General features: G+C 40.9%; 1 protein-coding gene across 5 annotated transcripts in view; it reads right to left on the reverse strand.

Moving 5' to 3' along the window:
• Nucleotides 1-4986: 4986 nt before the first annotated feature.
• The window catches only part of SLC5A6 (solute carrier family 5 member 6), a 28373-nt gene continuing 16714 nt past the window's right edge, over nucleotides 4987-16645 (reverse strand). For 4 of the 5 annotated variants that reach the window (XM_081943970.1, XM_081943973.1, XM_081943971.1 and 1 more), the window contains 8 exons: nucleotides 16365-16453; nucleotides 16151-16263; nucleotides 15979-16046; nucleotides 13275-13361; nucleotides 12161-12333; nucleotides 8902-9005; nucleotides 7977-8098; nucleotides 4987-6007 (listed from right to left, as the gene is read on the reverse strand). In XM_081943970.1, the coding sequence (XP_081800096.1) occupies nucleotides 5843-6007; nucleotides 7977-8098; nucleotides 8902-9005; nucleotides 12161-12333; nucleotides 13275-13361; nucleotides 15979-16046; nucleotides 16151-16263; nucleotides 16365-16453 (921 nt within the window). In that variant the 3' untranslated portion in view covers nucleotides 4987-5842. The remainder of the gene's footprint in view (nucleotides 6008-7976; nucleotides 8099-8901; nucleotides 9006-12160; nucleotides 12334-13274; nucleotides 13362-15978; nucleotides 16047-16150; nucleotides 16264-16364; nucleotides 16454-16645) is intronic. The other variant, XM_081943974.1, reaches the window with a different exon arrangement.

Below are 16645 nucleotides of genomic sequence, written 5' to 3' on the forward strand. Positions count from 1 at the left end.
GCTCTTTATTAACTCTGAAACAACTATGTACAATCCAGCGAAGGTTCAGTCTGACAGCAGCCCTTTTATAGGGAGCTGTCAGACCCTTCAACCAATCAGGTTGAATCTCTGTTCCCGCCGGAACAGAGGACCTTGGTTTAAACCATTGTAACAGATTCTGGTATCTAACATATTGTTTTTTATGTGAGGCTTAACTTGCCATCTCTTTTCTCACTTGCCAGATTCAGAAAAGAAAGGGAAAGGAAAATGTATTTAATTAAAGGGCCATGCAAATAAATTGTTTCTAGATTTATCATTGTGGGATGGTAGCAAATATACTCATTTATTCCCAAATTTAACTGAGAAGAAATTACCAATTTTTGATCTTTATTTGTTAAAAAGATAAAAAGTATCTGTCATCTCCAAATCTAGGGTGTGGTGCTCATCACCATTTTTTGGCCGAAGGAACCAGCATTGTCTCAAGATATTTTCCATGGTTGTGTGGCCAGCATAGCTATACATTAAAGATATACAGAACACTGTTATTTGTATCATCTTTATTATTTTTTACAAATAACTGAAGGCAGCAAACATTCCACTTCCTAATTTCCTCACAACAACCTTGCGGCGTGGCGTGAGACAGTGTGACTGCCCCCCATCTGGCTTTCATGGCTAAGACGGAAATTGAACTCAGGGCCTCCTGTTTTGTAGTCTGTGCCTTAACCACTAAATCAAACTGGCAAACCAAATAAATTGGTTTTGGCCCATCGCCATCTGTCCCTTCCCAATACAAAAGCAGCTCCCTCCCAAAACATGATGGTATTGGATTGTTGGGATCCTTTTTCTGCCCTACAATTAGTTTATCTTTTGCAGAAATAGCCCATGGAGGGTCCAGTCTTTTTTAGAGATCTATTCTTAAAAACTACTTGGCCTCCCCAGTTTCTTGGTCAAATTCCTCAGTCAGTATCAGCCACAGGAAGGCTGATAGTCGGGAAGCAGAAATCATTGCTTCTCAGGATAGACCAATTTATTATATAAACATTTAAAAAGAATAATCAAGCATCTACTGTATATGGCTAGCTTCCTGCATTTTGCAGTAGTTACATCTCCATCTATATGACTTTTTCATTTCTGTAATAATTGATTCAGCCGTATCAAGTCTCTGAAATTTCTTTTGTTATTGAATATGAGGGGTAAAAGTAACTAGACCAGTGATGGCTAACCTTTTTGTCCTTGTGTGCCAAAAGCATGCGTGTTGTGCATGCAATAGTGCACATGTACACTATTTATTTATGCCCACGCCCATAAAGCAATGTGCGCACGACACCCACCCACAGCATGCATGTGCGTGTAACACCCCCCTCCTCCCCCACCCCCTCGCGCATGCGCAACCACCCTGCAGTCCGTTTTGGGCCTAGCAAGCCTCCCTGAAGCCTCCAGGGACCACAAATGGGGCAAGGGGAGGTGCGCTGCACCCCCACCCCCATGCATGCACAGCCGAGACCCAAAAATCAGCTGGCCCGTGGGAGGCGCATGCATGTGCACGGTGGAGCTGAGCTGGGGTGACGGCTCGCATGCCCAGAGGGCCCCGTGTGCCACCTGTGGCACACGTGCCATAGGTTCACCATCACAGTACTAAACAGTTTATACCTATCATGTATCTGGTAAGTGTGATTGGCCACGTAGCTTGGACATTAGCTCACATGCCTCGAATGATTGGCCTCTATGAATCACTTTGCTGTCATCATCCAAATGGCCCATAGGTATAATCCGAATGAATAAAATCTACTGGAGAGTCAAAATGCAAGCAATCTGATTGCTTTGTCTATCCAGCTGTTCATAAGTCATAAGAATGTGATGGGGAAATGAATGGCAATCACATTTATTTTGATGGAATCAGATGCATAGAAACCCTTTAGATATACAAGTGCCCTGATTTGCTGTAAGAAAACATCTGTGGTTGTTCTCACTCAACAAGTGGATGTGTTTTCATATGTATATTCAGCATTATCAATGGGTTATATCAGTGTTTCTCAATCTTGGCAACTTGAAGATGTCTGGACATCAACTCCCAGAATTCCCCAGCTGGCTGAGAAATTCTGGGAGTTTAAGTCCGGACATCCTCAAGTTGCCAAGGTTGAGAAACACTGGGTTATATATACCTAATGGTTATATCCCATTATTATTTCACACAGCAATTTCAATTCTCTAAAGGGGCATAACAAACCCCAAATTAAAAACTTTCATTACAATAAGCTATGCTGATTGCCTTATTTGATGGTTTCTGGGCTCTCCCCCCCCCCCCCCCCGTGTGTGAAAATGGATTTGTCTTGTTTCTCCAGAATATAAAAGCAAGATCAGTCACCGTAATTAAACTCTTTCTTTATTGGTTCTTAGTCCATTTCAGGATTCAATTAAAATTGTTGATTTAAAAAAAAATATGTTTGCTAAATGAACAATATTTTCCACATATTTCTAATATTCATCATCCTCTGATAATTATTGAAGCCCCTGTATGCAAATCCATATTACTAGGTGGCTATTGGAAATGGAACCTTTTCAGTTAAATATTGTCTTCAAAGGTTGAATCCATGTACTTGTTTTTAGTTCCAGGAAAATAATTTCTCCAGTTTTGTATGATATACAGCAACCTTAGATTTGTTTAGGATATTATTTGTCTGTTTTTATTTTACTAAAATTATTTTGCCTTTACATTTTGAAAGACTTTATAATGCATACTACAATTAGAATATATGTTATTTCAATATTTTTTATTTCTCTGATTTGGAAACTTTCAAAATAGCTCAAATAATTTCAATTCCTACGTAGTATAAAATAAAGTTAATTTCATCTAAATCACACTAATAGACTTACATAAAATTCTCCCCTGCAAATAATAAAAGCTTAAAAAAATCAACATATTTAATACAATGCAATACAATAGCAGAGTTGGAAAGGACCTTGGAGGTCTTCCAGTCCAACCCCCTGCCTAGGCAGGAAACCCTATACCATTTCAGACAAATGGCTATCTAATATCTTCTTAAAGACTTCCAGTGTTGGGGCATTCACAATTTCTGGAGGCAAGCTGTTCCACTGATTAATTGTTCTGTCAGGAAATTTCTCCTCAGTTCTAAGTTGCTTCTCTCCTTGATTAGTTTTCATCCATTGCTTCTTGTTCTACCCTCAGATGCCTTGGAGAATAGCTTGACTTCCTCTTCTTTGTGGCAACCCCTGAGATATTGGAACACTGCTATCATGTCTCCCCAGTCCTTCTTTTCATTAAACTGCAGTTCCTGCAACCGTTCTTCATGTTTTAGTCTCGTCTCCTAATCATCTTTGTTGCTCTTCTCTGCACTCTTTCTAGAGTGTGTTCCTAGAACTGTGTTGGCTTTTTTGACAACTGCTGCACAGTGCTGGCTCATATTTAAATGGTTGTCCACTAGGATTCCAAGAACCCTCTCACAGTTACTACTATTGAGCAAGGTACCACCCATACTGTACCTTCTCGAATATACTTTATTAATGAGTTTTTCAAACCTTTTCAGGCTGTGAAATGAAACCTGCTTGTTAAAAAATAATAATCCTGGATTCCCTGATTAAATATGGTGGAGCTTCTGAATGTCAGCTAACATCTCTGTTCTTTCTTCTCTTAGTGACAGAAGAAGAAAGAAAGAAAGAAAGAAAGAAAGAAAGAAAGAAAGAAAGAAAGAAAGAAAGAAAGAAAGAAAGAAAGAAAGAAAGAAAGAAAGAAAGAAAGATCGATCTGCAAGGGACACCAACTGAGACCCTCATAGAGAGATGTAATTTTCCCCATAGTCTCACGGAACACGTTTATAGAGTCCTTAAAAAAATGACTATTCCTAACTAATATATGAAAAATCATACCTTCTAACCAGGGATTGGGTTCACTTACCTTCCCTACTGGTTCGACTCCCTCTTCTTTCTGGCAACCCCCGAGATAACCCTTGAGATATAGCTGGAGTTGGATGGTTAATAAATAGGATTCTTTTTTCTGGCATGTTTCTTTACATCTCAGTTTAATCTACAGTCCTGATATTTCCTGATTGTCTTCCACTGTATTAAAGAGGTCTGACCTGACTCCAGGTAGCTTAAAAAAATCAGCCAGGATCTACTGAAGCTGAAACACTGAAACTAAACTTCTGAACAGCATTTAATAATGAAGAAGCATTAGCAGGTTCAGGTCCTTTAGGTATTGATTCAGAAATCTGGAACATCCTGTTGTAAGTACTTTAGAGCCCACAATTACTCATGTCCAGTTATTGCCTACAGCAATAGAAAAGTCAACCAAAAGACCAGCTGTTGACTTTATTTCATTGGAACAGATAACATTTATCCAAGCATCTTCACTGTTTTCCATCTAATTCAAAGACTAGGTATCTATAGTGTGCTAAGTTAGACTAAGCCATGGGAACTTAGCCATTGTCTTAACATGCTGTGTATTATCTAGGCCATCATAATATGGGTTTGTTATATATAAAAACAGCAATTGGGTTTTGTTAGGATTTAGTATATAAAGTAGTCCTGAGGTACATTCATAGCAATGCAAAAAGTGAGCAGAAGGACAACTCTTCAGCTATCTACGGTAGCACCAGTGAATGAAGTCTCAGTGCAAGGCATGGTGACTGGAAAATGCAGCATTTCCAATGTCCTTCCTCCTTGAAATGGATCCATTCAGAATTCTCACTGCTTTGCACTGTTTTTCATAGAAATTCTGCCTAGGAAGCTTCTCCCCATTGCAATGGATGCCACTAATTCAGTCCAGAACTTCAAAAAGACATCTCTTACCAGGAGATAAAATATGTGTGATGCTCAGAGAATAGAAATGAGTGCAATAGTAGAACTTCACTTGCAGCCCTTCTTTGTGGTGTTTATTAAGTACAGTGACTTCCCCCCCACCCCCGAGTCTGAGATGGAAAAAGAGGGTTGGAGAAAGCTGTGGGCAAGTGAGATGACAAACTCTGCAAACTGCAAATATGAAGCGACAAACATAAACAATAACCCTTTTTACTAACCGCAAAAATAATTGCTGAGTAGCAAAGACAACTATTAGGAAAATAGACATTTCTCACAGACATAACCTGCAAAGTACAGAAACAGAACAAACTGGCTTTCAGGCAAAGCCTTAAAGACAAGAGTCACATTTTTGGTGACAAGAAACACCAGGAACATTTGAATGTCTATGCTCCCAAAATACCCCCATAAGTGCTAGACTTTGGAATGGATCCATGAAGGCTCTCCTCTGTCCCTGCTGGTTGGACTTGTGGAGAGCCTGTGTTGGCTAGATCCAGCCCTTCCTTTGGTAGCTTGATGCTGCAAGACATTTCAAGGGACAGAGGGATGGGACTGGGATCCCAATAGCAGCTTGATCCTATTATAAGGTCAAATGCTTTTTTTTTTTTTGGTGAGCCCTACTTTATACCTGACAAAAGGTATAAATACAGGTGGAAAAAAGAGATCTAAGCTTTAAGGATAATAGTAGGGGCAATAAACCATGGAAACCCCATCCATGGCTCATTGGACATGAAGTGTCCAAGTGGGGGGGAAGAAGTACCTAGCCATCTCTCAGAGAAATTGGCACATGCACATGAGATGGAAAGAGCAGGAGAAAATGCTTGGGGGAAAAAAACATTCCACAAACAGGAGAGGATATTGTCCAAAAGGGATAGACTGACTGGCCAGGCAACCATCCAAGGTCCTATAGAAAACCCAGGATTCAGTAGATGATATGCCAAGATGACAAGGAGCTGGAATGTATTTAGTACCAGGAATTCTGGGATTCCCCACCTTGATCAGAACAGATCCCTGCCGTGCCTCCCTACTAAGTCTCTTTGTTCCATACAGTTCACAGGGTAGTCTCCTGCAATACATAAGTATGAGTTCCATCTACCCGAGAAAACCCTTCAGACGCTTCAACTTCTTCGGAAGACAGTCCTTTTGACAATCCGTTTGCCACACCATTGTTGATTTTCTCCACTCCCGAAGAGGTTGGCTCTGAGCAACTAGCATCCTTTAAAAAAACAAGAAAGCAAAGGTCAATTATCCTCTGGAACACTGCTTTTTAACAAACTAGTATCATAACTTTCCCACTGCACCATTATACCCCACCCTCCAACTCATACAAAACTATTTTAAAAATCCCTGGCACAGAGACATTGCAGGAATTGATCAAATACGAAGAAACAAGGCTAAGGACTAAGTCAAGAGGTCACGGGATCCGAAAAGGGTTTGCTGGAAAGGAGGGGGCTCTGAGAAGATAGGAATTGCTAGTGGGTTCAAGAGAAGAGTTTGCTGGGATGGGTGGAGGGAGGGAATGATCTAAATTTAATGAGTTAACTGGAGTTAGTTGGAATTTAATTGGTCTGAAAGTGAACTTTAACGTATGCATGCTAAGAGGAAATTTTTAAAAAGATGTATTTGAATGTTTTAATTTTGGGTATGTTTTTAAAGAAAACCTTAGTGTTTTAAAATGGATGAAAAAATATTTTCTCTTTAAGGTTAAAGAATCTGAAAGAATACAGTGAATTTTGTTAATATAAATGGTGATAATTTATAGATTATTAAGGGCAAATAGAAATAGATATTATTTCAACAGCAAGGAAGATTAACAGAATTAACAGAACTAAGAATAACAGAGTTGGGAGGGCCCTTGGAGGTCATCTAGTCCAACCCCCTGCTCACGCAGGAGACCTATACTAGGGATTTGAACTGCCAAACTGCCGACCTTTCTGATCGACAAGCTCAGCCCTCCTAAATTCCGTTTTCACTGGCAGAGGGTTGGAGGAGGCCGTGGCAGTCGAAAATGGAACACGGGAGCCCGTTATCACTGGCAGTAGCACCGCAGGTCAGTCCTTCGCTGTTTCCAGAGTGGCCACGCGGACCAGATCTAAGTACCCCTCAGGCCGGATCCGGCACCCAGGCCTTGAGTTTGACACCCCCGTGCTAAAGCTTTTCTGCAATGAGTGCTTTATTTAACCTTCAGTCCACTAACAGGATCATGTGGAAGAAAAACGCTGCATTGTATTCAGGACTTCAAAGGAGATGATATCCCAGGCACATCACTTCTACAGCCCACATTCTGATAAATTGATGCTTTGTAATTACTTTATTTCCTAGTAGGGAAACCCAACTGATAGCCATTTTGTGGGAGCACCCACAGCATGTTTTCAGAATTCCATCAATACACCAAATGCCTGGTTCTAATGCCTGAGCCTAATTTTAATCAAGTCTCTGCTCAAGTCAACATCTGAAATTGCAGAATCCCCATTAGTGGCCATCCAATCTCTGCTTAAATGCTTTCTCAATAAAGAAAAGCTCTCCCTTGCATTGACTGCTAAATTGTGCTTAAATCAGCGGTCACCAACTGATGGTCCGTGGACCACTGGTAGTCAGTGAGAAAATTTTGGTGGTCCGCAGAAAAATTATTTGCATTTTTTATATGGCACTAAATCAGGGGTCCTCAAACTATGGCCCCTGGGATGGATACGTGCAATGAACATTTGTGTTGCTGCAGATAGTCTCTCCCTTTGGAGTCTTTTTGTGTGGGTCAGAGGGGGGGGGGAGAAATTTGGGCAAAGGCTGGAGGCCAGCTGTTTTACCAACTTCACATGGTGGCTGCTTAGCTCCAACAACTGCTTCCTGATAGGGCCCTAAGGAGTCCAGACGGGCAGGCGAGGAGTGCCTGGGAGGCGAGGGGTGAGTAGAGGCTGGTGAGGTGCCCCTTGATGTGAATGACATCAAGTTGGTCACACCCACATAGTCACATGATCACCTAGCCACACCCACCCAGCCGGTCATTAGGCAGATCATATTAGTAGTCCGCAGGATTGAAAATTATAAACTCAGTGGTCCCTGAGGTCCGAAAGGTTGGTGACCCCCAACTTAAATGATAGGATGTTTCTCTTAATGTGGAACTAAGATTTGCTCCTCCATAATGGCCACTGTTCCTTGTCTTCTGGGTTAACAAACTTAAATCTCACCTCTGCAGGGTTACGTACTCCACAACGGAGCATTTCATGGTACTTTGCAGGCAAACAGCAAAGTAATCGTGGCAGCACTGGAAAAATCGTTTTGGGATTTACATCCTTCCCACGTGTTGGGCCTGTGAGAGAAAGAAGATGGCGTGAGCAAGGGAAGCGAAGGGAAGCAGAAACTTTGTAGGGCAGATTCCTCCTGTGCCTGCTGAGTCCAGGAGTGGCATTAGCAAGGTTATCAGGAATGGAGAGCAACTCTTTGCAGAACTTAGATTTACATCTCCTACCAAGGAAAACAAAGAACCCTAACATTCCTAGGTAAGGACTAAACAGAATGCTATCCCAAGGCAATCTAACATTGTAAGACAAGATCTAGGCAGCCTAGTTTCCCTTGATGTTTTGGATTTCTATTCCTGTCAGGTTCAGTGACATGACCAATGATAAGAATTTGTGGGAGTTGAAGACCAGCCAGGTGGAAGACACTAGCTTCCCTATAACAAGGTGTACTGACTGGAAGACCAAACCCTTCTTCCTTGCTTTTTAAGCCATCTCTTACTGCACTGCAAACATTCAACTCTAATCTTTACCACTATCAAAACCTGATTTTATTCATTTTATTTATTCCTGACATTTGCATCCTTTATTTTGATAAGCAGCTGTGGCAGTTTACACATGGAACTAAAAGGAGATACTTCCTCACTCTTTTCAAGTTCTCCACTCTGCAGATGTAATGATACTGTGTAAAACGATGGCAAGCTACGTTTGAATATCCAAGATCAATTTCCCAGCAAGACCTATTATTGATGGCCTCTCCATGCAAAATGCATGTATGTACACCGTATATACATAGCCGTATACTCATATATACTTGGGGCTTGTTTATGTTCTGGATGATAGTTCTAGATCCTATGTATTTAAACATGTTACGTACCAGTGAGAAGACTGACTAGCAGTCCTACCACAATAACTGTGGTAGAGTTGTGTGCGCTGTACCACATGTATGATAAATTGTAAAACTTCCGCAATCCTGTCAGCCTAGAAAGAATTCAAAGAGATACATGTCAAGAGCTATTCCATTCGAACATCTTCTCAGGCTAAGTGGTGGAACAAAGCCAGAAGCCCAAAGAGGCAGTTCCACAAGCTTCTTTTAGGTTATACAGCAATCACTGCATCCCCTCTGTTCCATTGCAGCCCCCGGTTTTCTATCCCTCAAGAATTAATGTCCCAAAACAAAACATTTGAGCAGCAATTAGCTCAAAGAAGGCAGGTTGATTTCGAAATGCAGCAGGGGAGCAGAAACAACATGCTCAATGAAAGTCACGCAGATTTAACAAAAAATGAGAAAGAAGCTCAAAAAGAACACATCTATCAGTGGCTGTTAGCTAAAGTGATAGATGCAGTCTCTAAGTTGAGAAATGTTTTGAAACCAGATATTGCAGAGAAAATAAACGAGAGTGCAGTGGTCCATCTTATCCTTGAACTTTCCTCAGTTGGCTATTGTGAAAAACAAGATGTTGGTTTAGATGACTCTTTAATCTGGTCCAACTGCAACTTTTAATAACATGTTCCAATTCTTACAATGAGCTTATAAAATTGCCATTGCTAACATTTATATATTACAAGAAAAGCAGTCAAAAGCTTCCTTTACTCCATAAAGTTTGATCGATGCAATTGTCTTCCAGATGTCCACATTTGATCCTGGCCTCTAGAGCCTGAGGATAAGTGGATAGTAATTATAAAAGATGTTTGTAATTCATGATACTTTCACTTGTACAAATCCCCCCTAAAGAACTTTACATTGTTCTGTTCTGCTATTCTGTTAAGTGCAATTCCATGTTGATAATTTATTATCTTGGTTCTATGCTACCTATAAAGCTTTATAAATAAATAGCTAAGAAGGGTTTGAAACCAGGAACTACGTTGCTCACAAGGCGTTCCCTCTAAGCTACTTATATCAGTGTTTAATTATTGCTCATAAGTGGACAGTCTAACAGTTATAAAATAATAATAATAATAATAATAATAACAACAACCCACTGAAAAGATAAAAAATGGACTTGAAAGGAAGAAATATAGGAAGAGAAAGAGATGATGGCAAGAACTAGAAAGAATTAGCTAGAGAATGGATTAAGAAATACCCAATATTTGAAAAGACCACCAAGAATTGAAACATTGCTTGGAGAAGTTAAAAATATATATGTTACTTTTTGTAAAGTGCAAATATGTTTAGGTTCAGGGCTATTCTGAACCTATCAACAATTCAAGCATTCACTTATGGAAACGTTTTGGGGGAGTAATAAGAGCATTGTTGAAAGTCCAAGAGGAGCATGTCTTGCAATGGATACTGCATAGGCACAGGACAGCTAAATATCTTGAAGAGGCAATATTTCGGTTAAACAAATATTGGACAATGTTCTGAACTGTGAATAAGTCAACAATTGAAGTACTTGCTAGAAAAGAAGCAGGACAAGGCGAGAACTTTCTCTTGGAGAAGAATCAAAAGGCAAGTAGGTTCAGGCTGTGACCTTTGATGAAACTTAAGACATTGAGTAACATTTTAGAGAGGAATCTCCTCCCTACATGCCCTAAACATTTGCTTCTCCAGCAAGGTTTCTTCTATTACAACCATCTTCACAAAACAATATAGACATCCCAAAGGTGCTTTTTCAGGGGGCAACTGGACTTTTTTGCTTTTTCTTTTGAAGATGTTTTGCTTCTCATCCAAGAAGCTTCTTGACCTGGATGACTGAGAATCTCTATAGACTTTAACTAAAACAATAAAGAATTTTACAATACAATAGCAGAATTGGAAGGGACCTTGGAGGTCTTCTAGTCCAACCCCCTGCCTAGGCAGGAAACCCTATACTGTTTCAGACAAATAGCTATCCAACATCTTCTTAAAGACTTCCAGTGTTGGGGCATTCACAACTTCTGGAGGCAAGCTGTTCCACTGATTAATTGTTCTGTCAGGAAGTTTCTCCTCAGTTCTAAGTTGCTTCTCTCCTTGATTAGTTTCCACCCATTGCTTCTTGTTCTACCCTCAGGTGCCTTGGAAAATAGTTTGACTCCCTTTTCTTTGTGGCAACCCCTGAGATATTGGAACACTGCTATCATGTCTCCCCTAGTCCTTCTTTCTATTAAACTGGACATACCCAGTTCCTGCAACCGTTCTTCATATGTTTTAGTCTCCAGTCCCCAAATCATCTTTGTTGCTCTTCTCTGCACTCTTTCTAGAGGCTCAACATCTTTTTTGTATCATAGTGACCAAACCTGGATGCAGTATTCCAAGTGTGGTCTTACCAAGGCATTATAAAGTGGTATTAACATTTCACGTGATTCTATACCTCTGTTGATGCAGCGTAGAACTGTGTTGGCTTTTTTGGCAGCTGCTGCACACTGCTGGCTCATATTTAAATGGTTTGTCCACTAGGACATCAAGATTCCTTTCACAGTTACTACTGTTGAGCAAGGTACCACCTATACTGTACCTGTGCATTTCATTTTTGTTGCCTAAATGTAGAACCTTACTCTTTTCACCATTGAATTTCATTTTATTAGATAGTGCCCAATGTTCAAGTTTGTCAAGATCCTTCTGTATCTTTAGCCTATCTTCTGGAGTGTTGGCTATTCCTGCCAGCTTTGTGTCATCTGCAAATTTGATGAGTTCCCCATTTATTCCCTCATCCAAATCATTGATGAAGATGTTGAAGAGTATTGGGCCCAAAACAGAGCCTTGGGGTACTCCACTGCATACCTCCCTCCATGTAGATGCAGTTCCATTGAGGACTACACGTTGAGTGCGGTTGGTCAGCCAGTTACGAATCCATCTGGCTGTGATGCTGTCTAACCCACATTCTTCTACTTTATCTAGTAGTAGGTTATGGTCTACCTTATCAAATGCCTTACTGAAGTCCAAGTAAACTATATCGACGGCATTCCTCTGGTCCACTAATTTTGTCACTTTGTCAAATAATGCAATAAGATTAGTCTGGCATGATCTGTTTTTGACAAACCCATGTTGGCTTTTGGCTATTACTTTGTTTGCTTCTAGGTATTTGGCAGTGAACCACCTAAGAGTCAGGAAAACCCCGCTTGACAGGAATTCTGAGTATGAAAGATGGACTTTGCAGCATGTTCCCAATCTGTTACTTCAGCCCAGAAGATGTTGGACCACATCTTTCTTGTTTTACCTTTCTGGAGCTGTTGTTGAGTTCAACAATGTTGTCATGACCGCAGTAGTCAGATTCCCATCAGTTGCTAAAACAGTAGGATCAGGAGACACAGACTGGTAGTTGATAACCATGCTCCCAATGCCCACCCAAAATGCCATGGCCAGCCCAGCAATTAATCCAACTACAGCACCCTGTGGAGAAACAAGGAGTAAAGTATGAGGGGCTTATTCCCCCAAAGATCTGAACATACACTGGCTGGGTTCACCCAACATGGCAAGTTGAATCTACTGCAATCCCTAGATAAGTCCAACGAAATTGTGGCAGATGATCAAAAGCAGGGGTCTCCAACCTTGGCAACTTTAAGACTTGTGGACTTCAACTCCCAGAGTTCCTCAGTTCAGCTCTGAGCTGAGGAACTCTGGGAGTTGAAGTCCACAAGTCTTAAAGTTGCCAAGGTTGGAGACCCCTGATCAAAAGAACTAAAAATTGCCCTGATTAAATAGGGGGCAGCCATCTTCACCAGTTTCTTTGAGGAGGTTGGCCAAGTCCTGATTTATTTTTTACAGTTTAAAAAAAAACTAAAAATAAACACCAATGATAACCAAATCAGATAGCAGGAGACATTAGCCTTCTATCCTCTTTTCTCCCTTCAGGAGCTGAAAACAAACAAAATATAATAGAATGTTCCCAGACAAGCTCTATTTTATAGGGCTGGTCTAGGCTCTTGCCTCTGTGACCAGCAGCTGGGACAGAAGGTGAGAACATCCTCTGTAAAGACGACACAGATCACCAAGAGAGGGCAGTTTTGTCCAAGCCAACTCCAGCTAGATGAATACTGGTCTTCTTTTGCCCCATTGCTGACTCAGCTTTTTTTTCTTTGCATCATACGCTAACTTCATTCCTGAGTAGCAAGCAGGTTCTCTGAGTATACTAGTTGTGCGTAATACACATCAAAGTCAGCCCTTCTGTAAGCCTCTTTCTTTGGCAATACTATTAGAAGACTGTCTTGCCACCATCCTCCATCAGATGTATTGCCAGGTGAAGGGTGCATGTATGTGCGTGTGAATGCCAAATTTGACATTGGGCATAGATATAGGAGGATCTGCCCAGCCACTGGGGTAGCAACACTTACCACAGAGTTAGCACAAGGAAAGAACATGCCCAGGCAGAATAGTCCCAGCAGTGGTCCTCCCACCATGCCAAAGATGCTGATGGCAGCCTTAGAAGAGGAGAAAAATGAGGGGTCTGATTTAGGGATTTTCTCATGGAAAAACTGCCTGCAGATAATTGGTCTACCTAGTGCTGCCTGCAGATGCTCCTTATTGAATCTGGGACTTGCATGAAAAACAGATAACTCAGCTATCATTTCCCTTTATTGTTTATCCTCAGTAAATATGATCTGAAGTACAAAAATGCTATACTTTTGTTAAAATAAGCAAATCCAGGCTGGCCCACAGGCTCCAGTTCTAATGGCTGAGCCAGAAAAATTGTTCAATGCACATGTTTTGATAGGGCATGAGGAAGGATAAATTCCCTCATTACCTCCTGAAAATTCTGGCAACTAATATCCCTGGAGAGCTCTATTTGATTAAGATGCATTTGGTGCATTTGATGTCATTTATGGTCCATACAGCAACCTTCCCCAGGTTAGATGCCCTCCAAATACCCTGTTTTCCCGAAAATAAGACCTCCCCGGATAATAAGCCCAATCGGGCTTTTGAGTGCATGCGCAAAAATAAGCCCTCCCAGAAAATATTGCAACACAGCAGCAGCCATGAGGTGACCACGCTCGCCGCCTCCTGCACCTCAAAAATAAGACCTCCCCCAAAATAAGGCCAAGTGCTTATTTCGGGGGTCTTATTTTTGGGGAAACACGGTATGTAGAACTTCAGTTTTCAGAACTCTCAAGCATTGCCCTGCTGGTTAAGGGCTAACACCTAACAAATTTTGGGAAATCATCTTTATACAGTGGCAGCCACATAGACAGAGAAGGCAGAATTATAATTTTTCAGGTAAAATATCAATTTGGCACACTGGGCACAAATGTAGTGAATTTGTGGTGACTGCCCTGAAAAAAGGTATGTAATGTAATTGGTAAAACATGTTAATGTAATTTGCTACACTTGCACTATATCTTTGGGATAGAGTCCTCCATACCTTTAATTGCCACAGATTTTGCAAGCACTTGCTATGTGGCAATAAGCTCATGCTGCTGTAGTTCTTTCCCAAAGTTGCAAGAAAGTAGATTGTAAAGATGTGGTTGGGCAATTCAGGGAATAGTAACAGAGGAGGAGGGAGAAAAAGATGGAGAGCGTCAAGTAGATGGCCGGTTGTTCAGCCCCTAGGTCCTTTGTGTCAACTCAGAAAGGGCCAAGGGGGGCGGAAGGCAAAGAAGAGCAAGACTAAAAGTAAAAGAGAATGAAATTTAAAAAAAAAACAAGTAGCAAAGGAAGGTAATAGAAAAGAAGAAACATGGGAGGCAGGAGCAAGGATTATGTTCTGTGAAGAAAAAGTGGGCCAGGAAGAGTGACTTGTTCCTTTGACAAGATATTGCCTATCAGCACCCAAGAGGAAAATCAGTGAAGAATATATTACATTAAAAAAAAAGCAGATGATAGGGCTAAAATGCTTCTCTCCTTTCTGGGATCATGATTGGGACGGCATTACAATAAAATCCTCCTGGTGAAGAAGCCAGAGTTTAGTTTGATTCTGCACTGCAGAGGATATCACCAACAACAGAAGGAAGCCAACAGAGAAAAGGCATCATACTCTTTGACAGATGCCTAAAACTGAAAGCGATTCTTTCCAAACACAGTTTCCACAGTTCTCTTTAGCAAGATTTCTTAAGAAGAAGAAGAGATTAGGATTACAATAATCCTATTATTTGGAGGACAAATTTATCCATATGTACTGTACATTAAGATGATGTTTTAATTGTATTTCTACACCTTATGATTTAATGAGGACACAGGTCTTTTCAATTATAATGGGAGTTATGTTAAAAAAGATAGATTATGGGGATAGAGTGCAAGTTGCTGTAGAAGGAACACGTCCTTTAAAATTACAAGAGCAGGTTGGCTCTCCAAAGGGGCATTGTCTACTCTTGAGTCAGTTAATTTTATCATTTGTTAACAGACATTCCACCCTGTTTTGAGGATTTAATTTGCTTCATATTATTAGGTTGGAACTTTTAACTTTCTAAACACCTTTTAAGAGCTACAATTCCTTAGAGCTACCACAAAGAAAAACACTGTCAATTTTACAATTTTCATTGTATCTATGAAAAAATTATATTTCATATTGTTTTTTTAATCTTTTTGTCATGTGTGATTGGTCACGGACTACAATAAAGTATATATATATATTGATAATGGAGAATTTTGCAGATGGCCGATTGTGTGACCTTTATCAGTCTGTGAGCAATATTTACAAAAGGCTTCCTTCACTCACAAAAAAAGAAAACTACAGAAAATCTCATATCCCATGGGAAAAGAACCACATTTCTGTAACACCTTCAGAGCAATGAACTGATTTGAAGCCATTGAGATGACTTTGGAGAAGGCATCCAGAAACCATTAGAACAACAAGAGCAGAAGCAGCAGGTGTTGGGGGGGTGGGGGAAGTATTAAAAAAAAGACCGGGTCCCTCCTGACTTCCTGGATTATAACAAGGAGAGAGAAGAAAACACAGGCAGACTTGCACGAATCTGTTACTATAGTCTAATCTCAGGAAAGCATAGTTCTAGTCTTCCTGATTGGGTCTACCTTGTAAAGCTGACAATTCATCATGCCACATATCTTCTCCACATGCTTTCCTGTCTAATGATCACTCCTTACCTGTAACACTGGACCCATCATGGAGGAGATATAAGCCATGCCCAGGCAGAGAAGACCGTAGCCCAGAGCTGGGAAGAGAAAATGTCGAGACAGTTGAGCCAAATTGAATGCTGGCAGGTAGAGGATGCCCTAAGACTGCACTTGACCACAAACTTTGACAGGCATCACTCACCTAACAATTTGGAGTAGAGTGTGGCACGTCTCTCAGGAATGTTGGCCACATATGGGCGAATCAGGTCTTCCATGGTCACTGTTGCCAGTGAATTGAAGGCTGAAGAGATGGTGCTGTTGAGATGAGAGGATTGAGAAAGATAGGAGGACTAGGTAAGCCAGGCTCTCTTACATCAAGCCCAGATCCTAGGTCCAAAAGGGAAAGGAGGGTTTACCTTAGGGAGCCACTGAAGAGACAAGCTACAAAGAGACCAGGCAAGCCAGGCACGTCTTGAAGCACATCCATCACAAAGTAGAGGACCATCTGCAAAAAGGAGGATGTGGGGTGAGAAAAAGGATGAAAGGACAGAGGATCAGATGGGTGCAAAGGACTGCCACAGGCATTGTGTGATGCAAAGCAAGCAAGCAAGCAAAATGTTTCCAGGAGCGCACACAAGAGAGAGGGCATCGCAAAGTACCTGAAGAGATCACCGTTACCCATCATCAGATTTCAGGG

The sequence above is a fragment of the Natrix helvetica genome, assembly GCF_964273705.1.
Source record: "Natrix helvetica genome assembly, chromosome: 2".
NCBI lineage: Eukaryota > Metazoa > Chordata > Lepidosauria > Squamata > Natricidae > Natrix > Natrix helvetica.